The sequence below is a fragment of the Anser cygnoides genome, chromosome 4 (genome assembly GCF_040182565.1).
Source record: "Anser cygnoides isolate HZ-2024a breed goose chromosome 4, Taihu_goose_T2T_genome, whole genome shotgun sequence".
In the NCBI taxonomy this organism is placed as follows: domain Eukaryota; kingdom Metazoa; phylum Chordata; class Aves; order Anseriformes; family Anatidae; genus Anser; species Anser cygnoides.
The window spans coordinates 30,683,496-30,710,997 of NC_089876.1; the positions used below are offsets into that span (position 1 = coordinate 30,683,496).

The following is a 27,502-nucleotide window of genomic DNA, read 5'->3' on the forward strand; positions in this document are numbered from 1 at the left end:
GGTGACGTCAGCAGCGGCCGCCTATAAAACGAGCGGCGCCGACGGGCGGCTCCTCATGGAGCGCTGCGCGTCGCCGCCTGTCGCGACACCCCTCCGTTGCTGTCGCCTCCTGTGACACTACCGCCGCTACCGGGATTACCAATGCGCGCCGTGGCGTTGCTCGTCGCGCTGGCCGTGCTCGCAGGTGCGGCGGAGGGTGGTGAGGGTGCCTCGCGAGCGGCGGTTGGGGCCGTTATGGGGCTGTTGGGGGTGGGGTGGGGTGAAGAGGTGCGTGCTCCCCTCACGGCGCCGTCTCTCCTCACAGCCCGCCTCGCCGCCGCCTCGTCGCCCAACGGCACCCAGCCCGGCCCGCGGGAGGCTGAGGCCCGCCAGGGGGAGGCTGTGTCCGGCCCCGACTACGAGGAGGAGGAGGACGATGAGGAGGCGCTGCCTGTCCACCAGTACATCGTGGATGACTTGATCCGAGGTGAGGCGGCGGTCCCCGGGGGTATGCCTCGCCTTCTTGGTGTTTCCCCTTCTTGTCTTGTCGTGTATGGAGTGCTCCTCTTGGGAGCAGTTGAGTTAGAAATAGGATGTCAGGTTTGGGAGCTTAGTGGGAGTGAAGTTAGGGGGTGTGAGAGCTGCAGGTTAGCCCAGCACCTGCTGTGCTGCCTTCCTCATCTTTCTCATGGGAAAGCTGTGATGGAGTGACTACCTTGCTGCTGTGGAAGCATCAGCAGGGCTGCTGGGTGCTGTCCCTCTCAAGAGAGGGGTTGAGATGAGGCTGGTTGTCCTGCTTGAAGGCTTTTCTGGGTGTCTTATGCTTATTTGACTTGGAGTTGACTAAAGCTTTGCAGGAGAAACCAATGCAAACCCCATAAGTGGCTGTGGAAATGCTTGTTAGGTGTCCTTTAGCCAACACTTAAACAGTCCTGGAAGCAATGAGGACATTTGAGCAGCCCACCTGACCAGGGACAGGAGGACCTTCTTGGTTCTCATTTAAGTACAATTGTGAGACAAGTTGTGAAGGCTGGGGCTAAAGGAATTCCTATGAGTGGTTAGCAGTTCAGTACAGGATAGTAATTGGTGCTGTTGCCTTCTAGGATGGAATCCAACTGCTGTTTTTCCTGAGGGAACACCCTGAGGCTTGAATGAGACTAAGGGGAGCATGTTCCAGATATTACTTATGGGAATGTGTGGACCCTTGTTCAAGCTTTCTGTGACTGCAAGACCTTCAGGGGGAACAGGAATGTCAGAGTTACTGAGCAGTTTAGCCAGTAAAACTACTGGCTCGGTGACTTCTGTGTTGTCTAACTGCACAGAAACCAGATTTGTTACCAAAGGTGGTTGGTTTGTAGACAAGCTCTGCTACTTGGCATGAGGTTTATCTGTGGAGGGAGCCTTCAAGCTGTTATGATTCAACTGTGGATGGTTTTCTTGGCTATGCAGCTTGCAGACGGGGACATAGATCAAACCAACAGCCTCTTCCTTGAAGGAAGAATGGAAACAGCCTCAATTACGAAAGTGTGAACCTAAATATCAAGTCCAACTGGACAGGACGGAGGCCTCAGCTGTCAGTTTTAAGTTCATGCTGCTAGGGATAGGAAACCTTGCTGCAGGAACAGTGTTCCTAGTTTACATATTAATATAGCTTATACAATTTGAATCAGACTTCTGGTTGCTGAAGGCGTTTTTGCTTTTAAGTAACTTCAAGCCAGGCTTGTTGCTCTGGAACTTAAAATGATTGCTGTCTAGACAACAGTGAACTACACCTTGTTTCTCTGTGTACTTTGTGGACCATCTCTTGTCACCAGAAATACAGGGTTATGGAGTTGTTGCATCCTGTTGTGGTAATTGCCTGCATGCGTAGTGCTCTGAGTGAAATAATCCCAAAATTTTTTTCTTTGCGGCACAATAGGGAAATAAATAGCCTGAAAGATGACTGCAAATGTCTTGACTGTTGAGACCTCACGTGGTTAACCGTTACTCCTGAATAGCATGGCATCACTTGGGGAAGACTTGTTTTATGGCTAGTAGAAAAGGGATGGTTTGTGCAGAGAACCAGTGCTTCACCACCTTGCTCTATGATAATGCTATCGAGTTTTGTTGCCATGTGTCTGTGGAGTTTATTCACCTTAGTCAGTGACTGCCCTATGCTTGTTCTCCCTGGCAAAAGGAAGATGCCCTCACATCCAAAGGCTACTAAGACACCAGCTTCTTAAACCACGCTCTTTGGGAGGTTTATTTTAATTGAGATAATGAGGGGCAACAGTAAGTGGCAGAACAAATAACCTGACTCTTGTGGACTCTCCTGCTTTCACTCCTCTGGTGCACTGTCATCTTGAAGTAGGAGAACTGGAAATGAACTATCTCTTCTGCTGAGGACAGCACTGCAGGTTATTTGGGAGAAACAAGTATGCTAACTGGGATAGCAGGCTGTCTTGGCTTGACAAGTGCCCAGGACTATCTAGCAACTTACAAAGCCTTTCATCACTGATGCAAATAGAGTTTAGAGCAATGGAGGCTGTTAGCCTTGTATCTGCATTGCTATAAAATATGTGGATGGCTTGGCTCAGTGTGAACTTAGGTTCAGTCAAGGACTTCTGAAGAACACGTGTGGTTTCATTCAAGTGTCTTAGCCATGCGGAACATGGCTAAGTCCTTTAACTCTGCTCTTCATCCACTCCATCTTTTGCTGCAATCTGTCTGCATTGCTCAGGACTCAAGGGTATCAGAGTTAAGCTTAATGAGCTTCTGAGCTTGCTGCATTTGTGCTGGATGTCAAGTACCCAGATCTTTGCTCACTTGCATTCTATGCTCCATAATCACAGGCTCTCATGAAGTGATTCCCAAATCTTATTTCATTTTCACAGGATCTGTCTGTTTAGCATTACTAGACTGAGTGCTCTTGTCCTTTTTTCAGTTGAACCTGTGGTTAAGCCCAAGACAACAAAGAGAGGGGGTGAGAAGAATGCTGGCAAATTGAGAAAGAAGAAGAACAAAGGGAAGAACAAAAAGAAAGGGACTCCCTGTGAAATGGAATACAAAAACTTTTGCATCCATGGTGAATGCGTATACCTAGAACATCTCCAGATGGTGACCTGCAAGTAAGTTACATGCACCTTGTGAGCTAGCTGTGATTTGCATGTGCTGGTGGCATATGAGGGCTTAGAGGAAAAATTGGTGTCAAGTTGGCCTAGATCCATCTCAGTCAGTATTTTGACTGAGAATCTTTCTGCCATGTAAATTAAGTGATGATGGAATCTGAGATGCATAACAAGCCACTGAACTCATCAGTTGGTCATAAACTTGAACCAAAAGAATGAAAAGGCGTGTCTTCTTGGAACATCATGCCCAAACTAATCTCGACTTGTTGAAATGCTGACAAATCTTGTGCTAGAGCAGTGACTGCATTTCATGAACATGCTCTGAAGAGAGCATCTTGAGATTCATGTGAAACTCTGAAGATGTTGAAGTCAGGCTTGAATATGTGTGTAGGCGTCCTTGGCTCCAGACAGCACGGGAGCTGATAAGAACTTGTGTTGATGTTTACTTGCAGGTGTCATCAGGATTTTTTTGGTGAGCGCTGTGGTGAACAGTTCATGAAGACTCAAAGGAAGAATGATGTGGCAGACTACTCCAAGACCGTGTTGGTAGTGGTAGCTGTCCTGCTCTCAAGCATCAGCTTTGTTACTGTACTTATCGTTGTGATAGTGCAGTAAGTATTATGTTCTTGGGTGTCTGGCTGGCTTAAGGGTGAGCAGGGCTTGTCTGGTTGTATCAAAAGTATGTGTGGCTTGTCTGAACTGTGTGCAAGACCTCCAAAAGGGCAGAGTTCTTATCCTGGCTTGAAGATGTCTTGAGGGTAGGAGCAAGGTCCGAAAAGTTCTTATCAGGTGTTCACTTACCCTCTTTTATTATTGGCTATGTGCAGCCTGTGAATACTAAGTTTTAAATCAAGAGCCTTCCTGCTACAACCAGAGTATTGGTGCTGCAGAGCATCAGCAGGAGGTGGAGGAGGAGCATTAATGCTGATGCAGCAGTGCATTTCCTAATCCTTGTGCAGAATAATTCTGCCAGCAATAATGTGACTAATATGTGGCTGTTATCCAACAGCTGGGTACACAGCTAGAGGTAAGGAAACAGTCCTCTAGCTGTCCTTTTCTTAATGGAGGTTGCTGGGCTTAAATACTTGTGCTTTGGGGGAATCAAATGAGGGAGCAAGTGCTGTCTGTCCAAAAGGTTGTATGGCGTGCTGTTAAGGTTGAGGAAACAACCATTCCTTGGTTAATGGCTGCAGACAGTCCAGAGCAGTAGGTAACCAGAATCTCAGGTCCTGTTCTATATATGGTAAAAACTTATGTGGGAATGTTCTTCATGCCTTGCATGAATGCTTCTTCTGTACCTGTGTTTCTCTTGACAAGGTACGTGCAGCAGCTTCTACCCATCTATGCCTCGGATTCTTGTTCTCTAGGCTTTCTGCTGCTGCTATTAGGTAGTTGGCAGTGGGAACCTGGATCTGGTGTTAACAGAGCACAGGAGCAGTTCTCTAGGTCAGACACTGCAGCAGGGCTTTGGGTAGTGTGGGTGAAACTCAGAAATCTGGTCTAATTTTAGATTTAGAAGTACATTGAATTAGGTACGTGCTGTACCCTTTTGTGCAATTCAGGAAACAAGGTGTGCATTTGTTGTGTTGTTGCTTCATATTTGCTTCATATTTAGATGTGAACTTGAGGAATGCTGGGAAGAACAGTTGCTCTCTGAACACTGCCTCATTCCTCTCTGCTATGAGAGAGAACCAGTTCTGTAGTGCTGTAAGAAAATGAGCAGAGTTAGCTGCTGAGGCAAACCATGCAATAAGACTGCATCTGTCCTGTAAACACTCACAAGCTTGAGCCATGAGGTTTATCTGCACCTGTGTCCAGAGGTGGTTTGTTGGGAACACTAGGAAAGACTTCAGGAAAAAATCAGTTAGCAGCTTGCTTTTGATGGGTATTTTGACAAATCACTTAAATCCCTGTTCCCTTCAAGTTCTGCTCCAGGAAGGAGCAAAGCAGTCCTCACTCTGCAGCTGGCTGCAAAAGGCCTCCAGGCTTTTTGCAGTAAGGCCTCTTCCTCTTGATACCTAGCGAAGCTTGAACCAGGAAACCCTGGCTCTGTGTGGCAAAAATGCCTGTACTTAACCTGGGGGATCTGTCATGTTATCAAGCTGTCAGATATAGCTTAGAGATGGATAGTTAAACACTTAAATGGTTGTGCTCAAAAATTCGTGGTGCTCCGGGGTTGCTTGAGGATTTGAAGGACCTAACTGTGAATGGTGCAGAGAATGGGGGGCTTGTAACAGAAGGCTTTGTCAGGGTTCAAAATGACCTCTAACATTGTGTTATTCCACAGGGTCAGGAAAAAGTGTCCGCAGTATGAAGAGAAAGAAGAAAGGAAAAAACTTCGGCAAGAAAACAGAAATGGACATGTTGGTGTGTAAATGAGGAAAAAGCAGGTATGAAAGCTGATGTGAAACTTGTTTCAGGTTTTCTAGGTTGGGATTAACAACACAGGAGTTGCATGCGTGTTCAGTGAAGCTAGCCTTACCTTTTAACACATCAAGTGCCTTGAAGCAGGTAGGTTACGTGTGAGTGACCCAGGTTACTGGTTTCCTGAAACAACTCATGTTGCAGTTCTGTGAATTCTTCAACAGCACTGTTAGCTTTCTGGTAGGCCTGTATCATAGGAGATGGTGCAGCAGCCAGATGGATCATTATCCCTCCTAAGAAGTACTGAGACTTTTCACATCTCTTCAAGGCGTTAGCAAGTTTGAAGTGCTTAGGGGATACAGAAAGACCAAGATGCCATCTCGGTGACCACCATAGATAGCTCCTCAGTCAAGTTCCATACTCAAAGCAACAGTGCTAAAGCTCCTTGGATAGGTGGATTGCTTTTGGGAGAAATGTGGTGGCTTTCAATGAACAAGTTAGTCTCTGAGTAGAACTGTATTAAACAGCAGTTTCAAGGACTTATATTGAACAGGAGTTATACTACAAGCTGAAGGAGAAACTAAAGGATAGTCCAGAAAGACTTTGTTATACAGTATTTATGCTTTACCTCATGTGAACTACAGAGCTTGTCCAAGCTTTGTCCTGTGACAGTTGCTGAGTTTTGCTCAATGTTTGCTTGAAGCTGAAGGATGTGTAGCAGAGTGCACATAGCTAACCTGCCTGTCTTGGATGTCTTGGATGACCTGTGTCTAGTGCAGAGCGCTCATGTTTTGGGTGATGGTTAATGTGCCTGGTCTGCCCCTTACAGAACAATTCTGCTGTGGCCACTGCCAAGCTACAGGGTACCTCTGGCTACCTGCCACATCCACCTGGACACTGGGGGCTGGAGTTGTTGCCACTAAGCCCTGACTCATCAAGACAGAGGCTGCTGCAAGGAGATGCCCGACATGCCACTTGCTGCTGAACCACTTGCTGGGGAGGACAGTTGCCACCCCACTTTGTACAACAACATGGAGGGAGCTGCCACTGCAGGGGCAGAGGACTTGCTATCACAACCTGCTGGAGACTGCTGCTACGGAGCTTTCTCTACCAGTGCTGGACCTCCAGTCTCTGCTGTTTTGTGGATGGCCTTTTTTCTGCTAGCAAGTCTCCTTTGGCAGCTCCAACTGAGGAGAAGTTGTGGCTTTCAGGAAAGTGAGGTGAGGGGGAGGATGTTCCCTTCCCTCTCCCCAAAGTTAGGGAAGAGCTTATCTAACTAGGCCTCAGTGGATGAAACTAATTCTGCTCTTGCTGTGCTCCCTGTTGATAACGGCTTCAAATGATTTCATCTCTAGTTCTGACTTGCAGGGTGTTGGTGACAAATCTGTTAGCCACACCTGGGTTCTGTTACTGTGTGTGTGGAAGGTAATCCCTCTGAGTTCAGTAGAACTTATTGTGTGAGTGGAGCTATCCATCTGTGTGTGTGCTAGCCAGAGTTAAAACTAGCCTCCTCAGGATGCTGAGAAAAGTAAGATCTGAAGCTTTGTCCCTGAAGGAAAACAGTGCTTGAAAAAGCAATAAGCCTGGGCACTCCTGTTGTGGTGTCTATTGGCTACAAACACGTCTGTTATCCAGATGTTGGATGCTGCTTTGAGCAGCGTTGAAGTCAAGTGATGCAAATCAGATTCAGCCATTTGACAACTCAGCCAAGAACCTGTTCCTTTGAAGAAAGAAATTGATGCACTGATACTCGGCAAGTGGTGGTCTCCTGTGCTCTACCTCCTGGTGTGAAGAACTCTACTTACCTCAAACTTCTCTGACCCAAGTACCCTCAGTTTCTTGAATGCCCATGCAATCTTGAGCACGGAGTATTATCTGAGTTCAGTTTCTTCTTGAAAGACTGTGTGCACTTTCTAAACAGATCAGAATTCTTCTGGTAGCAGAGCAATGCCATTAATTGTCAAGTTGTCTGTAAATTTGTACATCTATTGTATTTAATATTTAATGTTTCCATAACAAACTTATTTATTTTATAATTAAACTTTTTTATAATCTTATGGTAAGAGTTTTTCTTGCTCTCGGGAGTACATGTCAACACCTCAAATTAGAGCTTGGTTTCTCCTCTAAGCGTGAGTTTTAACACTTAAATGCACAAAACAGGACTGGGAAGATCTAACCTACAGCAGGTGCAAAGTAGAGCTCAGTGTTCTTCTCAGAGTGCAAGTTGTTCGTAAACAATGTGCAAATGCAAGTGCTTGCTTCAGTAGGAAGTCCTTTAAATTCAACTACAAAGGAACCTTTTAAGTACTGGACTAGGGAGGGCATTAGTGAGCTACCTCATTGGAAGCAAAATTTGAAGCTCAGGTTTCAGCAGATGAGTAGCCATTTGCAGCAAAGGGAGAGCTGGGATTGTGGAACAGGGACAGTCTTTCATCTCACTGTGGTCAGAGGATTTCAGTGGTGGCTTGTAACTCCATCTTAAGTAAATGAGGAAAAGCAGAATAGCCTCAGGCCTGTGACTCTAAACAGCAAGGAAACCTTGGCCTGTAAAGTCTACCTTTAATTCCTCTTCTTCCACAAGTAGTTATTAGTCCAACTGTATGCTGATGTTCCCTCTAAGCATTTCCAGGAGTGAGCTGGGGTCTGAGGTCCAAGTTGCCTAGAACAGGGGATTCAAAGGGACAAGTGCTACTTAAAATCCATGCTTTGAGTAAAGTAGTGAGAACCTTCTTTGTAAGGCCTCTCTCACAAAAGGGTCTCCAAGAAGTGTTACCTGTTGTGTCCTAGGTTGTGGCAGCTTGCAAAACTTTCAGGAAAAAAAAACCTCAAACTTTCTGCTGGGACCTAAGTTGCACGCTTGCTGTTGGAGAAGGGCACAGTCCTGTCTCAAAGAGCTGAGCCTTGGCCTTCTGGCTTAGCCAAACTGTTCTCAGACATTCTCTGTGAGAGCCTGTATGGCGTGTAGCTGAGGTACAGGTAAACTTATTGCAACATCTCTTGGGAATATGGCAATACTTCATTCCAGGGAACTTGCTTCATTACCAAAGTAAATAGCATCTCTCCAAGTGGCTTTTCCACAGACATTTGGTATTAGAGCTCTGGCAAGAAAGGCTGTTTCTGTAAGTCATGCCAAGGTTTTTGCTTTGGAGTAAACAAGCTCAATCTCAGTAGTGGCTGAGCCATAGCCTAGTGAGACTAGGAATGGATTGCAATTCATTTGAAAGCCATGAGACTTCTTTACCCAAATCATTTCCATCTTCAGTCATCTTTCTAAAGTAAATACCGTTTTTTTTCTTGGTAGGCTAAACCAGTGCTATCACAGAAGACTGAGGTGTTTTCCCTCTTCCTGTTACAGCTTTGAAGCCTAACAAAAGTGAAGCTGCTACAGTGCAACTTGTAAATTCCATCTGTTGTATGTTTTTCATACTCTGAGTGACTGGAGTTACAAAATGCAGGTGCCCAGCTGAGCTGTTTCTGGGAGGTTGGGATCTTGAAAGTTTAAGCCTCAGCCTGCAGTTGTCCTGGCTTGGACATGTCAATAATCAAGAAGGAAAATAATTGACTGCTCCAGGTGGCTGTGTGTGTGCTAACAGCTGTCCTGTGTTAGGCAGGCAACTTTCTGTGTTCCTTGTGGTGGCTTTTCTGAGCACTGTAGAATGTTTGCTGAGGATATTCCTTCTTGAGAAATTTAGCACACGAAACTAAGGTAGATTTGCCCTGTCCAGGAATAATACTTAATTGTATATTTAGAACTAACATACAGCTTTCCAGTTAAAAAAAAAATAAAAATTTGCATTTGATCAACTGGAACTGCAGGCAAATATTTGTGGCTTTTTCTTCTTAGCAAGCAATAATGTTTTTTCTTTTTTTTTTTTTTTCTGGAGCTATGGCACTGACTAATTACAGCTTGTTACCAGCTTCCTAATGTGAATTTGGTACACAAGCACCATTAAGACCTAGTGTGCCCAGTGGGTTGTTTGATTGAAAAAAAAAACACTGTTGGATGGAATGATACGTCTGGAAGTCTCTTGACATCCATGGATGTGACGTTTGTGTGACAAGCAAATCTGATCTGCTGCAGGGCAAGGTCAAAGAGAATCTTGATTGCTGTTCCTGCACAGCCAGGTCTGCTTTTCAGGATATATACATCATCTGCTCCCCTCATCTTGGAGTTTCCTTCATTCCAGTAAGCATGCCACGCATGGTCCCACATGTTATTAGGAAGTTTTGTCTCCAGATTTTTCTTGGCCTTCCAGTGGTAGCGTCACTTTGACAGGAGAGCTTCTGTGTCCTTGTTACCTGTAGCTGCCTCTGCTGAGACCTGGAAGAGCAGCCTGACCTCTCTTGCACAATTTTCTGCACACATGGCTGATTTTACAAAGCATTTTTGGTATCCAGCTCAGTATCCAGGAATTCTGGTAAAGTGTGGGTCATGTCTACTTGCACAATTCCTTCGCCTTTCCTAAATGTTTTGTTCTCTGCAATCTGTGTGATTTTTAAGAAGACATAGTAGTTCCTTATGCTGTTCTTCTGTTGTGGCTTTGTGACTCTTTTGCATGTTTTGCAGTTGTCTATAACCAGAACAGCTTCCTTTCTCCTGGTGAACCTCGAACCCTTCCTCCTACCTTCCTCTCAGTAGCCCTCGTCTCCTTCAAGAGGGAGACTTGACCTCTTCAGTAGCAGATGTTCCTTTAAATCTTGGCCTGCCGGGTATCATAGAAAGACTGGTTCTTCTCCGTGGCATTGGAAAGATGCAAGTTTAAGATGTTTTCTTCTTCCTGATATACAGGAACATTTGTGAAGGTGTTTGCGTTGGCAGCTGCTGCAAGTAGACATAGTGCAGCAATTTGCTTAAATCCATCTTTGAGTTGTTCAGTGCCATTACCGGTAGTCGGTATAAAGTTTAGTATTCTTAAAATATCTGTGTGTTTTTTATATCAATATACTTAGCTATCCTGCTAGCATGACAAGTACTTCAGTAAACTACTTGAACAAACATATCTGAAAGCAAGGTTGTTAATGGGGACAAATGCCTGCTTGGTTTTGAAGAGGTTTTCTCAATGCACTAACGGTATGCCTCATTTCAATGAACTGTCCTGCAGTCACTTGGCTCTTGAGGAGTTTTCTTTGATAGGAAGCGATGGCTTCATGTTCTTGGTGACAGCTGAATGCACTAAGTGAGCATGCTCATGGAGCAAGGGCAAAGTGTTTGTGTCGGTGGTGGAGGCTATTCACAGGAGATAAATCAGTGGACAGAAAGGTCAGACAGCCTTTAATAAGCAAACTTTGATTCCTTCTCATTTTGTGAACAAAGCTATACATACCTATCGTTCCTCTGCTGGTTACACCTTCCTCGAGCGAGTAATCCTCATTTACTACAGGTCTGGCTTTGCCTATGACTCGTGAGATTGCTCGGTTGAGACAGCTACGCCTGTGAATGTCAGAGGGAAACAGCTATTGTTAGCTTACTGTGGGTCTCGGCCTAAAGCCAAGGAAGGAAGATTTGTCTTTTTTCAACCAAAGGACATCTGTGAGGTAGGATCTTAAGTCTAAGGGAAAAAAAAGGTTTTCAAAATTTTCTTGGTATGGAGAGTGGCAGGGTGTTTGGTTTTTTGTTTGCTTTTTATTTGGTTGGTGTTTTTTTTTTTTTGAAAAAGAAAATTCATTTCAACGCTTTTTGTGTCTGAAAGACAGGTCTTTGCATATAATTCAGAAAAAGTCAGTCTTCAGTGTTTTTTGACTGAAATATTGCAGCCTCTCTGTTCAGTTTGGGACACAACTAAGTAATCTGAGAGCCAGATCTTATCCATTATTTCCCATACATCCCAACATAGATGTCAAACCTTCATTCCAACACCATGCATGCTAAGTCAGGTAACACCATCAGTGCTTCTAACTGCCGATGGATTCTTGCCTATCAACAGTTTGGTCCAGTCCTGAAAAAATAGCTTCCTTCTTTGAGTGTGGTTTTCCTTATACAGCTGGCGATGAGTTTGTATCTGGGTACCAGACTGCAGTCACTTACTGATCAAATTAGTTCATGGGTGAAACCTACTAGTTTTCCAGAAGATCACCAAGTACGTGTCTTGGTACTTTTTGCTTAGGAAAGGAAATATGTCAGTACTGCAGGTAACTAGTTAAAACCTGCAGAAACAGCAAAGACTTTTTAGGTGTCCAAAGCAATTAGGTATTTTGAAATGTTGCTATTGCATTGTCCACTTAGACAGCTCCAACTGGCGTAGGGTCTGAGCACCTCAAAAACAATCCAGATCGCAGGAGGTGTTGTCAGATCTGTCTTCCACTGCTTAATTCACTGCTGGGATGATAAGGTGAATTAGTGGAGGTCAAACAAGACCTGAACCTGGTAGCTATCCCTCATTTTGGCCACAAGATTTCCCTTCTAAATGCATCCTTAGCCCTCACATTTCTAACCAGTGTGATTTATGTTCAGAAATGATTAAAGGCGCACGTAGAAAATGCAAAGAAAGAGTTGCAAATGAAACTTTCAAATGTAATTTCCATAGGCACAGAGTTAGTGTGGCTCCCGTTGGTATCTGTCTGCATTGCTTTCATACAGTACCTGCCTCCTGTGGATCTGGCTCCTCTTCCAGTTAAAAGGCGCTTTCCTGTCTTATGCCTGCAGATGATTACTGTCAGGGATGAAAGGCAGACACCTCTTGGGTGGAGCGGAACAGAGCAAAACCAAACCAGGGCTTAGGGCAACAAATGTCCTGTCAGTTCTTAGTCCCTCTCATTCAGGATGAAAGCTTTTCAAGAACATGAGCAGTAGCTACGTGTTTTAATCCTGTTGAGATGTTCTAAGCAAGCGCTAGCATATTGTTTGAACAAGATGGCAGTAGTTGGGATTTCAGCTGAAGGGAGGTAAGGTGAAAGAATAGAGTACCAGACTAAGGCTAAATGGGCCAGAATAGGTACAAGGTTTTCCATTTTGATTCCCCAACAGTGAAAAATGTTAACTGTCCCTTCAATTTTAAACACCGATCTAAGGTAATTCCCATAACCTTTGTTATCACCCTTAAAGCAACTCTTATTGTGCTAAATTCAACCTGTATCTCTTGTACCTCTGCAAATATTAAGGAAGGGCATAGTGGTAATGGCCTTTGTGCTATGAAAGCACATGCAATTCTGCCAGCGTTTCAGTGCCCTTTTGTAGGCTCAGCACTAAGCACCTCTTACTGGTCTGCAGTGTGGGAAGGGCTTGCCAGGATACTGGCACAGCAATCCACGCCGTGACACTGATAAAACCAGAAACAATATCCAGGCCTTTGGGAAGCTTGTATTAGCAACAGCAATAGGAAGAAGGGGATCCTTCTACCGTGGATACTTGCTTATTTTTCTTCATCACATTTACAGTGTTTAAGAGACTCTACATGGAAAAGAAATGTTACCATCAGCTTCATAACCATGCCCTTAAAAGATAAAGTTAAGATTTGAAAGAAGACCTGAGGTCCGTAGACAAAACTGCTCCTCAGCTTCAAACCTCTAATTAGGTGCATAGAAACTGCTGCTGTTTGTACAAGCTTGGTGACGGCACTTGCAAATAGGTAGCCAGGGGAATTTTGTATTTGGAGTATTTTTGAGGGTGATTGTGCTTGCTGTGGAACATACGCAATACCTGTTTTTATGCCCAGTCTTTGTTTTTCCTTTATTTTAAAAAACAACAACAACAAAACCAAAAAACTACAAACCACCACCAGGATCATTAGCATCTCGGTTCTTCTCCTCTGTTCTGTGTCCATCCCAGCAGTGCAGACTGGAATTGAACTGGTTTTTCTGTGGGCTGGCACAATTTACATAAGAAATCACTTACTGCAATGCTAATGAGCAAGCAGCACAAGACTCAACAGTGTGTGTCTGTTAGCAAAAATATCACAAGAAAAGTTGGGAAGGAATGGTGAACAGTGACGGCGGGGAGCTCATCAGCTGTCAGCTCTGTCTAATCGCGGTCCCAATAGCATCGGCATGAACTTTGTCATCGATTTAATGAGAGGTCAAGGAAGACAACAGTGTTCAGAAGATCCCATCCTTTCACTGTGGCCTAACAAATTCTGCTTTAAGACATATTTAAAACATTTCATAGTTCTCTTTGCTGAGATTGCCTTGCTTCTGCTAATAGCTGCTTTCATTCAGAATGTGCGCAGGTAACTGAGGCGTTCCTGGTGTGTCTGGACTAGAGTTTAAACACACTGTTCACGTTTGCATCTTCTTCTCTGTTAAAACCCCATTTCTGGTTTCGCCTGGTTCTAAAGTATGCATAAGCACTGTTCACAGTTCACCTATTGCATCTTCAGGATGCATGAAGTCCACGTTTGGGTGCAGAGAGCGTCACATAAAGCTTCTGTACACTAAATCCCGAGTGGGAGTAAGTTGAGTGTTGCCACTGACAGAACTCTGAGCTTTACTGTCTCATACTGATGTTGCACAACAGTCTCTAAATGATTCTCACTCGTACATCCCAAGGGATTGCGCTACGGTTCAACACAGTGATTCAACATCCCTGGTCTCGCTGGTGCTGGGGAGATGCTCCACACACGGAATGGTAAACTTGCAGCAAACCAAGGCAGCTCATGTTTTCTTGGGAGGAGCCGATCAAGAGCAAGCATTATCTCCATCAGGTGTTCCCAGCTTTAATGAAGGGTGAAAGCCTTTCGGCCCCTTGCTCAAATTTCATCACAACCATCCCCAGTCTCAGCTCTCGGTGTGTGAGCCACTCTGGAAGGAGCTCTTTGGAAAGCAGCCAGCTGGTCTGCCAGCAGATTGGATCCAGTTGCATCAGCATGGGAGCAGGAATGCTCCGGGGCTGGCAGGACCAGTTCTGACTGGTTTTCCCAAAGCTCCTCCCACAGGAGCTTCTGCAAGGATATCCACTTCCCTCACCAAAAGCATCTCACTGGGTGATCCGGGGATCCTGAAAATGGAACAGCTGTTACCTGGCAAAACAAGTGAAGGGATTAACCCTCCCCTGGGCTCCAAGCCTGGTGACAGAGAGAAATAGTAGCTGAAACAGCACTAAAAATGCTACTGAGACATGCTGTCTTTCACCGTCACAGCTACAGAACTATCACAGCCAAACATCTACCAAAACAAAGACAAGCCAGGCCCTTGTTTAGTGGAAGATGAAATCAATTGGTCTGTGCTGATTAACTGCTGATGACACAGATAACTTTATGGAAGGCACTGTAGCCTTTCAGAAAGGATGTCTCAGACTGGCTGCTGCGTGCAAGGTTATCAACACGAATGACTTCGCTGTGAACCTTTCCATCACAGATGGTGCATCAAGGAGGTTGTAGATTTGGGTCTTTTTGTTGGCAGTGTTTCAATGGGAAGCCTTGGAGAATCTTGAAACTTTTAGTATTTTGTATGCTTGTGCATCAAATCTAAATATCTGCAGGTGCCTGGTGCTGCGGAGGACTAGACTAAGCAGTCCCTTCGGGCCTAGTCCCTGGAGGTGCCTAATGGGGTATTGCACCAAGGACCGGCTCCTGGAGTTGAGGCATGGCCTGAGAACCTAAAGTTTCACATATCTATTCTGAGCGAGGACATTTACAGTCCCTGGAGACAGAAGGGATGAACTTCAGTGTATGAAGTGAATGTTGCCCTAAAGACTGAGAAACTCGTGAAAATAACAAGGCTTATTTTATTTCTTCTGATTTTTAGGGCCAGCGTGATGATTTGGAGACCCGACTGCCAACCGAAACGTGACTTAAGCTGAGAGCCCGATACCATGTGTGAGAAGCCATCTTCAACCTCAGTGGGTAAGTCTCCATCTCCCAACCAGGCAGCATGGGAGTGTGATACGGGCAGGCATGTTCCAGCCCAGCTGATCTCGGGTACTCTGCTGGGAAGTAGGACAGGCAGCAGACAAACCCTCGGGCCTGTTTATGAAATATTCCCCTGCCGTAGCTACCAAAGCGAAGAGCAGGGAGGCCCGCAGTTACTTGGGGAGGAGGAAGCAGAGGTGAGGGGAGGGAGTTTGCTACCAATGCCGCGACCTATGCAAAAAGAAGCCTGACGATTGCTCCTTCCCCCTCCACCTCACTAATTACTATTGGAAAAGCTGTCTCCGATGCAAAGCATCTGGGATGACTTTGTCGTGTGGGGAACTTTGATTAAACAGATGGTATCACCCATGAGCGCTGGTAAGCAGACGGTGACCTTGTACATATCTTGGGGTGAAACAGGATATGCCATGCAGGAGAACGCTTTGCATTGGCTCACTGTGCCCACACGCCTTCCGCCCTGACCTGGTGTGGCATGTCTGCCTGGCCTCCCAGAGGACACACACGGCCCACAGATACGCTGCTCTGGCTTGCGTGGCTCCAGTGTGTTCGGGGCCACTGAGCACAAATGACAGGGTAGTGGGCACAAGAGAGCCACTGGAAGGTTTTTTCTTCACTGCACTACGCTGCCAGGTAGGGGTCATCCTGCCTGAGTATAGCACCCAGGTACTTCTTGTTCCTCCTGACTAGTTTCTGTCCTGTGTGGTATCCCTGTGCATGTGAATAGCTGTTCCCTCTCCTACACGTATCCTTCTGAGCTGTGGGCTGTAGTGTGTTTCCCTAGGAACCCCAGCCCTTTACTTGACCATTGCCTCATGCTTCTGCAAGCTCCTCAGATGCTAATGTAGTTTATAACTTCCAGTGGGCAAGCCAGGATTGACATGTTCTTGGTGAAGTGTCTTAGACTGATCAACTCGTTTACTGAGCCTTTAAGGCTCTTCCGACAAAATCAGAAAATACCGGGAGCCCAAGAGTTAGTCTGGAGATTTCAGCCTACTCTGCACAGCATCCCAGAAAGGTTTCTTTCCTCCTCTAGCTAGGCTGGAGGGAGTCAAATTCTCCGTTAGTGAGGTGCCTGAAATACAAATCTCCTTCTTCTCCACCTCCCAGCTGATGAGGTGTAAGCTGCAACCTACAAAGGGGGCACTGAGCCAGCCTTGGTGGAAAGCCAGCCTCCCTTTTTATACTGGCTTCCTGATGCAATCTCACACCTGCCTCCCAGTGCTGGTGCAACCAAAGTGTGGCTGCCTGTGCTCGCTGCTGAGTCCAAGTCGTATCAGTTACACCCATGAGCAGTTCCAGTGGTCAGAATTTAGCCCCCAGAAGAGGGGGCCCTGCTGAAGGTCTCACGCAAAGTCAGACCCTTCTCAGAGGTGTCTCTTGCAGCCCCGTAGGATTTTCGGTGAGTCACCGGAAAACAGGAGGTAGAGAGAATGTGCCGTGAGAAATGCCATGTAGTCATTTATTCCCAGCCTTCCATTGTGGGTTTGTTTCTTTCAGTGCTACCAGGACAATGTGTGGAGTCTCCGTAACTGGTTCTCACCCATCCACTATTTCAGGATCTAGGTGTATCTCCTTAGTAGCAAAAATTTATATAGGTTAATTCCCACACTCCCAATGAATGAATCATTAAGGGAACAAAGAAAGGTGCCTCCTTTAAAGTATCTCTGCCACCTGCATTATGAACATACGCCCAGGTTTACCTGTGCATATTTAACCCCTTATCAGAGCAAATAAGTGACAGTCAGCTCGAGCACTGGCTGCACCTCTGACACAGACAGCAGGAGGAAACACATTCCTGCACTTGAAAGTGATGTGCAAAACACAAAAGAACACTGAAGGATAAAATAAAATAAAATAATTAAAAAAAAAACAAACATGTAGGATTCATCTAAGTGTGCAGCTAGATCTGGCTGGAGGTATGTCCCACCTCCCATAGCCTTAGATGTCCAGGGGCATTGAGGAGGAGCGATACCTCACAGAAATGCTCAGTGTCTGGCAAAACAGAGCGGGAAGAGCGTACCTCCCACCAGGAAAGCCTGCAAGCCTCCGTGCTAGTAACTGACGAGCAGCTGGAGCAGAGTGGCTGCCAGATGAAGCCAAAGGATGCAGCAGCTTCCAGCAGCAAATTGTTTCTTCCTGAATGCAAGTAAGAACAGCGTGCCCTTCAGTTGAGAACTGCAGATTGCCCTCAATTGCAAGGGGGGAGTAGGGGGACAGCTCTGTCTCCTATGTGTTTTTCCCACTTGGTTGGGTTGTCAGTATAGTCTTGCAAAGAGGTGTGCCCCAAGGATGTGAAAGGAGATAAGCCACCAAACTGTATTAGCACATGAAAGAAAAAACAGTGGGAGCTTCCAAAGGATGGCAAAGTTTCAAAACTTGCTCACAGAAGCACATAGTTGTGGATGATTACTGCAGCACACTCCTCCAGCCGGAGGTGTGGCCATGTAGTGTGAGAAGAGAACGTAGCAGGTAAGTGAGTAATGCCAGTGCCATTCTTAGTAAGGAAGCCTATTTTTAGTACAGATTGGCTTGGAATATGAATGGCTTTAAAATCAAAAGAGCCAGTGAAAGGAGAACTGCAGCGAAAGGTGCTGAGTGCAGAGATACAGGTACAGCCTCCCTCTGAAGATGACCCCAAGACACAGGGTGGCAGAAACTAAATGGTGCAGGCTCAGGCCCAGCACCCTTCCTTTTGGGTGCTCTTAGAGGTGGGGTCCTGGACTTTTCTTCTGAGCCCTGTGCACTGCAAGTGTGCAGTGAAGCGCGGTGCAGCAGGGAACAGCTGGGGAGACAGAGGGACAACAAGAAGTCAGGCAGCAAACCTTTGCAAAAGGTGGGTTAGTGTTCTCATGTTGCATCTAGTTTGCCTCCAAAAGAAATAGGACAGAAAGCCCATCTTTTGTTTCCGTCAGGGAACTAAACACAGAGAGGAACAGCGCTGTAGTAAAATTTTCCAAAGCATCCAACGCTGGCTACTGCAAAGGGTTCTGTCACCTGTTACCTGCTGGCTCTGAAGGGAAGATAATGCCTGGCTCCTGCATCCTGACTGACTTGGAAAGTTACATCACGCAGGAACGGTGCCTAGTGCTGCTGTCAAACGATTGACAGTGCTTGGATAATTGTGAGCAAATTATTGTCCTTTGGGTGCTGAGTCTTTCACAGGTTGGCCAATCTGGGGGGCAATGAGGTATTTCCCAACACATGCTGTGTTATAACAGCTGCAGTCTGTAAGGCCCAGCTTTCTCAAGGCAGGAAAGAAACTGAGGGGAGTGGTGTGAAAGTTTCCTTCTTTCTCCAGGAGGTTTGCCTTGGAAAGGCTTTGATGTTTATTGTGTCCTGTAGGTGATGGCTGGAAGGGTTCAGCTGCCTGTATTGATCCAGCAACAGTTAGAGCCAAGGCTGCCGAGTCGTTATTGCCATGCAAATGCTGTATGTGTGGAAAGGATTGTCACCACATGCTTTGCAAAAGTGCAATGCCATTAGTCAGGGCGGTTCTGGAGGTAGTTGGGTCAAACGGCCATTCCCGTCCCAAAGCTCCCCAACGCCAGCTGTTGAAAGCAAACTCACGCACACTGCACTTCCCACTGCCACCCCTCTGTGCCTTGCGGCTGGGAGGCCTTTCTGCTGCTGTCTTCATCACGTCCCCAGCTCATATTTATATGAAATGTACCTTCACAAAAAGCAGGACGTCTCCAGACGCTTTGTGTAGGTGCAGACTTCCTGTGGCTGTGGCAGGATCCCAAGTTAACCAGAGCTTTGAGGTTGGTCTGCCTAGGCCTTCTCCACATCACCAGCTCTCCAAAGAAGACCAACAAGGCTTTAAAACTCCGAAGTTGATTATATTAGAATAAAAACTGGAATAATTCACTTCTTAAGTAGAACCAAAGGGCAGGTTGAAAACAAGAACTCCCCCGCACATACCCACAACCCTTACAGCCTTGCAAGAGCTCATTTTTTGTCTGCTCAGTGGCTTTCTGCATTGCAGGAAACTGCACAGTTCCTTCTGTCCCTTAGGAAAAGGAAAACCTTTTTCTTACCCTTGGGCTCCAGCTGTGAGTCCGCTTGTCTGAGCAGTCTCCCATTTTTAAAGAGCTTAACACACAGAAGAGAGCCACACAAGTAAAACAGACACTGTCTCTCTCCATGACTCAGAAATGGATCGTCTGGCTGACGGTCTGTATGTGGCTTGCAGACACGGCTGTGATCTCTGGAGATCTAGTACTCTGACTCATGTGTAGGACATCCAGAAATCCTGAGAAAATATCCAGAGGCCTCACATTCTATCTGGACACCATTTCCCAGCAGAAAAGGAGGAACAACATAGGGAAACGCGTGTAATTTGTGGGAGCTACTGTGTCTTGCCACTTTGACTCGCTCAGTTACCAGACGTAGAGGTGGCTTTGCCCTTCTGATTCTTCACAGTCCTTTAGTCTAAATAGCAAAACATAAAAAACCTCTCTCCGTTGTTGTATTGCCATGTCTGAGATCCAGCACACCTTTGGAAATTTTGCTTGAAGAGCAGTTACTCAGATGTCAAAGAGGGATTTAAAAGGTGGTTGTGAACCGCTCTGGAAAGCCTGTGGTGGAGAGGGAGTGGCTCAGAGGCCTCTTGTTTGTTTTTTCCTTTTCTGTACATGATCAGAGGCGCCACGTGGGATTTCTCTCCTTTTCTAATTGGTGGGGTGTGGGACAAAGTTAGGAAGTTAAGTCTGATGTGGAGTTTGTCATCTTCGAGCTGGACGGTGAGGAACTGTGCTCTGACTGAGACCAGGAGATCAGGAACTCGTTCTCACATGCATAAACTCTGTGGGGTTATTGTCATTCCCCTTCCATTGACCTCTGCCTTGAGACTGGGGGAACTTCTCAGCGTGAAGGTTTTCAGTAGGGCCTTGCAACCCTGCAGCCATGGCTGCCAGCGAAGGGATGCTTCGCTCTGCTTCGTGCTGGAGGGACCTGGTCTCCCTTACCTGTGTGCTGTGGGCCCTGTACTGATCAGAGCTGACTGAGGTGATGTGATGTGATGTGATGTGACATGTGCCACACACGGTTTAGCGGCTAGGACCCGAAGTGTCCTCCCTGTTGTTAGCATATACGGCAAGAGGTACTGAAGTTTACGTGAGAAGGTGCGGGTATGCAGAACACCGGCTGTGATCTGCAGGCTTGTGTGTTTGTTTTAGAGGTAAAGAAACACAGTTTAATGCTTCAAGAGCTCTCATTTGATTAACATACAGTCTTCCATGGGGAGGCTGTGCAGGGTAAGTTCTGCCTTAGGATCAGCAAACAGGATTATTGGGAAAGTGCCCAGCTGCTAATCTCTGACCATGATTGCTGGTGGGAGGTATGTCAGGGAGCAGACTGCTTTTCTTTCTTCTGTTCAGAACATCTGTATGGTAGATCTATGAAATTGGTCCAGGAATAAAGCAACGCAGAAAGGTCTAACACTACCCTTTTCAGACCAAACATCTTTTATTTATTCTAAAAATGATCATTTAAATTTTGCAATTTTTTTCACTTCTTGGTAAATGAAGAAATCACTCAAAGAAACAGAATTGTTCCAAGTAGAAGACGACATTTTGTTTGACTCGGACTTCTCTCTTTGAGAATGTTTTCGTTTTATATAAGAATGCAGGGGAAGATTCACTGTGAGGCGAGAGTTGGACCAGGCGGTCCAATGGGGACAGAGAACAAAATATGTATGTGCAGGCACATACCCGCTCATCCACTCAGCACTGCGTATGATTTGAAGATATCTTTGTTTACAGTAAGGTGACTTAAGTGTATGGCTTTGTCCTTGCTGCTTACCCACCCAAGCACACCTGAAAGTAAAGCACAAGTGGCTATAAATAGTTTGGGATCCTTTAAGACAAAATACAGGTGCAGCATAACCACATCATTTGGTCTAAGTTTCACAGATGACAGAAGAAGCCCTTCTGAAATCTTTGGTTAATTTTCAGAAGGCTGGAGCACTCCCTAAAATCAGTACCAGTGGTGTTCTCCCACTGATCTCAATGGGGCAAAAGCTGAGGCCCATGCTGAAGACTTCTGAAAATGCTGCTCTGCAGTTGTGGATCTCACCTCTCTGTGGTCCTCTCACCTCTTGCATGCTCAGTAATGTTTCACCAGTGTGAGAAACAGCAAGGTCTGGCAGCAATAATCGTCTCCTGCATAAGTTCTTAACACATCCTATCTACTAACTAAATACACAGCATAACTGCTGCAGAGCCCAAAGCTCTGAGTAACAAGGATTGTCAACGTTTAAAGCAGCTCTTTTTCTATGTTGGGGAGACAGTACAGGTGGATGACTTCACTTCTACTGAAGACAGTACAGGTGGATGACTGCACTGTCAGGAGCAGTTTGAGTTTATCCAGGTTTGCATCACACCGAGTTGTGATGTTTTGCGTGTTTGTTCTTTGTTTCCCCCATGTGTGCATCTGTGTGCAAATCCTGGGGGTTTTCTGAGGGCGTGCTCCAGGAACGAGGGCAGTGAGAGGAGTGAGACCTGCTGGGAGGATGCAAGCAGGATACAAACGGGCTCATGGTTTCAGTAGGAGACAACGAAGAACCGCCTTGAGTCTGGGCGTGGAGGAAGTATGTCAAGACTCTGAGCCAGGGCTGGATGGCACTGAAAAGCAGGGAAAGCAGGAACAGAATTCGTAGGGTCTCAGTGAAACCACCTGACAAGTACACCTGAGGCGGAGCAATACCAAGCAGCGTAAGGCCAGCCCACAGAAAGGGAATACGATGGTGAGAGGAGGAGACTAAAGAAATGGGCAGTCAAGAAATGATACCTCTGTATGTCAGTGCAGTGCTGCTCTAGCGCTGAGGGCAGGGTGTTGTGGTCCCAAAAGTTGTGCTTCTGTGCTGGCTTAAACTTCGAGAAGTGGGAGGAGAGCAGTGTTTTCTGCAGCAGCAATTTCCACTTGGGAATGCCAAAGCATTTAGTTTCTTCTGGATTAATCTGGACGTGGCAGAGTTGCTGTGCCACCTGCCCTTTCTCTGCTCTGCAGGCTGAGCTATGCAGCCGGGCCATGTTTCTTATGATGCTGCAGCCAGTAGCTACAAGTGACCTGCAAACAGCAGATCAAAAGGCCCTGTGGCAGCCCAGCTGCAGGTCAAAATCAGGCTTTGGTCCTGGTCCAGCAAAACCATTTTATTTGGCTCAAACTAAGCCCCAAACGAATATTCTGGGAATATTAATGTTTTGTGAGGCAGTGAAGAAATTGCTTGGCTTCCTTTTTTCCCTCCCTCCCTCATCTATTTACAGGAGAAGATATTACTCAGGAGAAAGGAATGAGGAAAGTGCAAGACATTATCTCCTGATATAAATGACAGGGCCCATCCTATAGAAAGATTCATGTTCTTCCATGAAGGTGGATGTCTGCGTCTTGGAAGAATAAGACTTGTTAATAATCATGGCTTAGGCTGGGCAAAGAGTAAGCTCTGAAATGTGCAGCTTCTTTCTCCATGAACAGGAAGAACCATGAAGAAATTCAGAACTGGTTGAAAAGTGTCATGGAGCACGGAGCCATTCAGAACACGGGCCGGGGAGCAGGCAGGCCATGTATTCTCGTTTTAATGCAGGCGTTTGTGCAGGAGGTGGGCTTGGCCTTACTGGAACTTGTCAGAGGTGCACGGAGCACCCGTCACTTCAGCAGTCTGACTCTCAAGTGGCACAGGTGTCACCATATGCTTTCTGTTGCTGTTTTCCTTCCCCAAGCCCAGTAGATTCTGCATTGGCTGCTGGCCAAGGACTCTGCATTTGTCCTTTTTTTTTTTTTCTTCTGAATATGAAATCTGTCCGCAAGGGAATTAAGCAGTAGCACATGTGTATCTCAGTATGCATGCATGCACCCTCCCACACAGGTACCGCAGACATGACTTATCTGTGTCACAGGCTGAACCCGGCTAATGAGGGACCTCGTATGCACAGTAACGCGTTGGAGACTTTCTTGCCCTACGATGGTTCGCTTCTCCTGCAGAGATGCTTGGGCTGCTTACAGAGAAATACAGCAGGGAGGTACTGCACCCCCGGGATGCTGCTCTTCCGGAGTGCTTGGGGCTGGAAGAAGAGCCTGCCGAAGACCATGCAGAGCTGTTGCTGGTTGCTGTGAGCACAGTCAGAAACAGGTCCTTTGGTACCTTTATCCCGGCTTTACTGAGATATTTCAGGCACGCATGATATAATAACAGTGTGCTGCAGCCCAAAGGTGTGGTGGAAAATCTGGTTAAACATGCTGGCTGAGCTGCTGGTGGATCCTCAGCTGGGACATGCTGTAAGGCACAGCTCAGCACTGTTAGCACAGGAAAGACAGGAGCTGGTGCTCTCTCATTCATCCTGAAGAAACCACATTTTTCCAGATTGATTTTTTTCCATCATCTCTTGCATCCATGCATAAATGCTTGTGCGTGTGTTTATATTTCTAGCTGTTAGGTGCTATCTCACGTTCTTGTTGTCATCATCTCTCAAAGCCCCTTTTGGGATCAGGGACATCTGCTGTACGAAGCCACTTATATCCTTCAGATGCAGTTTTTGGAGGCAGGTTGCTCTCTCTCAGCTGCACGACCTCTCTAGCTTGCATTCACAGTACTGCTTTTGTGTTCTCTGGCAAACTGGAGCCCTATAAACCTTGCGTGTGGCATTGTGAAGAGGGTCTGTCTGCAGGGAAATTATTGTAGGGTCAGGTGTCATGCCCGGGGTGTAATTGTGGGCTGGAGACTCAGGTTAGGCAATCAACATGATGCCAGCAAGATACGATCTGCAGCTGTACCCTCAAAGGACTCAGCAGGGCAAATGCCTTAATGCAGGAGGCCAGGATGAACAGCAGGATAAAGGTGTACAAATTTGTCAGTGCATCTATCAGTCCAGCCCCGCTCAGGCTTCCAGGGACCCAGCACCAAGGGGGGAATGAGGACCTGATCTATCATTTATGTAAAGCGAAGTCCAGCAGAAGTCCAGGGGTGCATTTTGCTCTGTTGGTTAACAGTTCAGAAGTGAAAAAATCCTGCGTGCTGTTCCTGAACTGGTAAGCTTGTTTTTTCCTGGGAAAAATGGAAAGTTAAGAATCTGCAGAAATTGTGTTTGCAGAAATGACTGCAAGAAGTGTAGGATTTTAAATGTATAACTGGGAAGAGTTTCTGAACAAAAGATGATAAGAGAAATGGAGAAAAGCCCTCTTAGCTCAGTGCCAGGTGGTATTCTTACCTAGTGATGCCCATGTCTCCATTTGTAATGTAATGTAATGTCCAGTGTGGTTTGGCATTTGATTTGGATTCTCCCCCTTTGCTTAGGAGCAGGGAGCGGTGCCGGCCGTGCCAAGGCCGCTGTGGCAGGGCGCGTTCCTGCCCGCTTCCCTGCGCCCTGCCCTCCTATGGCTGGCAGAGGTGCTCGGCATCCCTGCCATCAGGGCTCTCTTGGCCTTGTGGGGAGATCAGAGGGACTCAGATAGTGATCACTGATGTAGCTGGCTTCGTTAACTTCATTAGGCTTCTTCCAAGGGCTGCTGGGTCTCTTTGGCTGTGTGCCTTTCAGCTGCACTGTCAGCTGGGAATGGAAAATCCAGGCATCCTCTCTCCTGGGCCTTGCAAAGAGTGCTCGTGACATCCATGCACAAAACCCTTCAGTAGGAGAGGGAGTCAGACTTCCAGGCTCAGGGGCTGATGTAGGATGATTATTTCTCCCTTGTCCTTTGCCTTAGTTTCCCCATCTGTAAAATATATTAATAATCCTTGTCCTGGAAGCTCTTTCCTGGAAGAGGAGATGGATGAGAGTGGAGAGAAGCGTAGGTTCTAGAGCCCGCACCTCACCAGAGCAGTGGTAGGACCTAATGTTCCCAACGCCAGTGTACTAGGGAGGCCATCACTCACAGAGGCTGTTTTGAGGAGCAGGGCAGATTACCTGTGCTTCCAGGTGGTGGTTTCTGATCTGCAGCTGAACTTCTTACCCTTAGATCTGCCTTTTTTGTTCACTTGCAATGCAAAAACTCCCCTTGGTAAACATTGTAAGTGCTTGCACAGGCGAGAAAGGCCCACACGAGCATTCCTCACTTTGTGCTCCTTCTTTTCACAAACCTTATATTTCTTTACCTTCATCCTCTCAAGCACTCAGTGCTCTTCCCATCTGGGCACGTGAACTGCTCATGTAAACAGTCCCTTTATTCCAGCATGCCTTTATGTAAGCCATCTGAATCAAAACTTGCATGGGTGACATAGAAATACAGCACCTAAACCAACAAGGGAGGCTTAGAGGAGGGCAAATGGCCCAACTCGCTTTACCTCTGAATGCGCTCAGGCCAATCTGTGTTTGGGCAGTGTTACCAGCTGCTCGGAATCGAATTTGCCTGCACTTGTACCTGGGCAGAAGCTTCCGCTATGTGAGCAGCAGGGAGGTGGTCAGCAGTACCAGCCCTTGTGGCTAGAGGTGAGTAGAGCAAAAAGCCAGGGTCTTCATGTGAAACGAATGCCAAAGGACGCATTTTCCTGAGTTGAGGAGCCAAGAGCTAGGAGTGGTCCATTCAGCAACATCAGCTGCAGAAACTTGGTCCAGGAGTCTCGAACCATGCCAGAAGTCTTAGAAATTTGCTTGTGTAATGGTTATGGGAATGGACAGACTGATGGCCATCTGCTCATACTTACTCCCTTTGTGAAGTCACTCTTCTCCATTTGTGACTACCATTTCCATAGCAATGCATAAATGAGAGTTAATACATGAAAAATGACAGTGTGAACACACAGGACTTTAAAAACAAATCTGGTGGAACAAGCTCTCTGTACAACCACCAGTAGAAAAGAATCGTTAAAGAATGGGCCTATTGAGGAGGTGGAGTCAATCCTTAAGTGCAAGCTTTTCAGATATATTCAGGCTTTTTTGGGTCTGCGAAGTCATATCTTTAATGTTACTCCCAACCAACCTGCTTATATTACAGTGCTCATAATCTAGATGTTTCCTACACATGAGCTGGGCAAATTTTTCAGGAAACTCTCATTCTGGATGTTTTTTTTTAGTTGCACTTTCACTGAGGGAACAATTTCTGGCTGAGGCTGCTGTGGGACTCCTCACTTAGCTGTTCATACAGTGCTAGGTAAGAGATGGGGGAAGACCCACCTGGCACATGTGACGCTAGCTTTGTCATGTTATTTACAAGTGGCAAGACACAGGAACTGTCCTGTGTGTTTAATTCTATAGCCTGTGCCACCATTTCCTCTTTGTACATAAACTCCTTTATTATATTTAACAATGCAGGTAGTAATAGATCCCTTATCACTAAGAGGAATAGTTATTAAAATCCATCTCAGAATTATATATCCCCAACAACATGAATTATACTTCTGCATGGAATACCAATGTAATATTTGCATACAGATGAACTTATGTTGTTTATATTGTGTTGCTATTTACTGCTAGCAATGATAATTGCTGGGCTGGGCAGAAGCTGTATGGGTCATTTTCAGCTTGGATTCTGAAGGAGGGGAGCCTGCCACGAGTGCATTATCTGTCTCATCATTTGTCAATCTCCTCTTAATAACTTCTGAATGCATTGACTAATTTCATGTAAACTTTACACAGGGGTTGAGGTTTTTGTGGTGGTGAGACTAAGGGACAAAGGACAGAGGTGCCCGGTAAACTAGGATTCATTAATTCCACTGCTCAGAGAACATCTTGTTTGGAATTAACCTCGGGAAATGCTTTCTCTAGGCTCAAAACTTCCTGAAAGTGTAGAATGTTTTGGACAACATTTCACTTAAGTCATCGGAAACATTCTATTTCAGCTTGCCTGGCAGGGACATTTGCAGTTACCTTCCAAAACAGGTTTTCACTTACATGCTGCTAGGTTTTGAAAAGCCAAATCAGATCAAAATTCCTGAGCTGATTCAGAAAGGAGAGGAGACACTTTCTTACAAGTGTTATTCTCACAGGGATTAGAGGGGGAGATAATGAAGAACTACTCATCTGTTCTTTAGAATAGTTCAGCCATACATAGATTTTACCTTTAGAAACTGATGATCCTAAATTCTGTTAGTAGTTATGCAGAACTTGTATAGGCCCTTTCCCTCAAGACTAAATCACATCTTCCTCTTTTTCAGTTTGGAGAATAGAAGCCTTGCTACAAACCTGATTCCTGACACGGTTGTGAAAACTGAGAAAGAGAGCACAGAGCGACTGAGTTATGAGATAGTGATGCCTGCAGTGCTTTTCTCATCTTAAGACCATGAAGTCACTAATGACCATTACCATGACAGTGGTTTATCAG

At 46.0% G+C, this 27,502-nt stretch overlaps 1 protein-coding gene across 3 annotated transcripts; it reads left to right on the forward strand.

The window, feature by feature from the left end:
* Positions 1 to 9: 9 nt before the first annotated feature.
* Positions 10 to 27,502, forward strand: AREG (amphiregulin). 3 transcript variants are annotated; one of them, XR_007167269.2, is made up of 8 exons: positions 10 to 184; positions 305 to 466; positions 2,903 to 3,086; positions 3,539 to 3,697; positions 5,374 to 5,476; positions 15,129 to 15,226; positions 26,256 to 26,332; positions 27,336 to 27,502. XR_007167269.2 is itself a non-coding variant. In XM_048074477.2 (6 exons), the coding sequence occupies exons 1-5, from the start codon at positions 142 to 144 to the stop codon at positions 5,459 to 5,461; spliced, it is 636 nt and encodes a 211-aa protein (XP_047930434.1). In that variant the 5' UTR covers positions 12 to 141; the 3' UTR covers positions 5,462 to 5,476; positions 6,280 to 7,507. The 3 variants fall into 3 exon arrangements, 1 of the variants encoding a protein (XP_047930434.1); XR_007167268.2 differs by lacking the exon at positions 26,256 to 26,332; XM_048074477.2 differs by lacking the exons at positions 15,129 to 15,226; positions 26,256 to 26,332; positions 27,336 to 27,502 and adding an exon at positions 6,280 to 7,507 and having other exon boundaries at positions 12 to 184.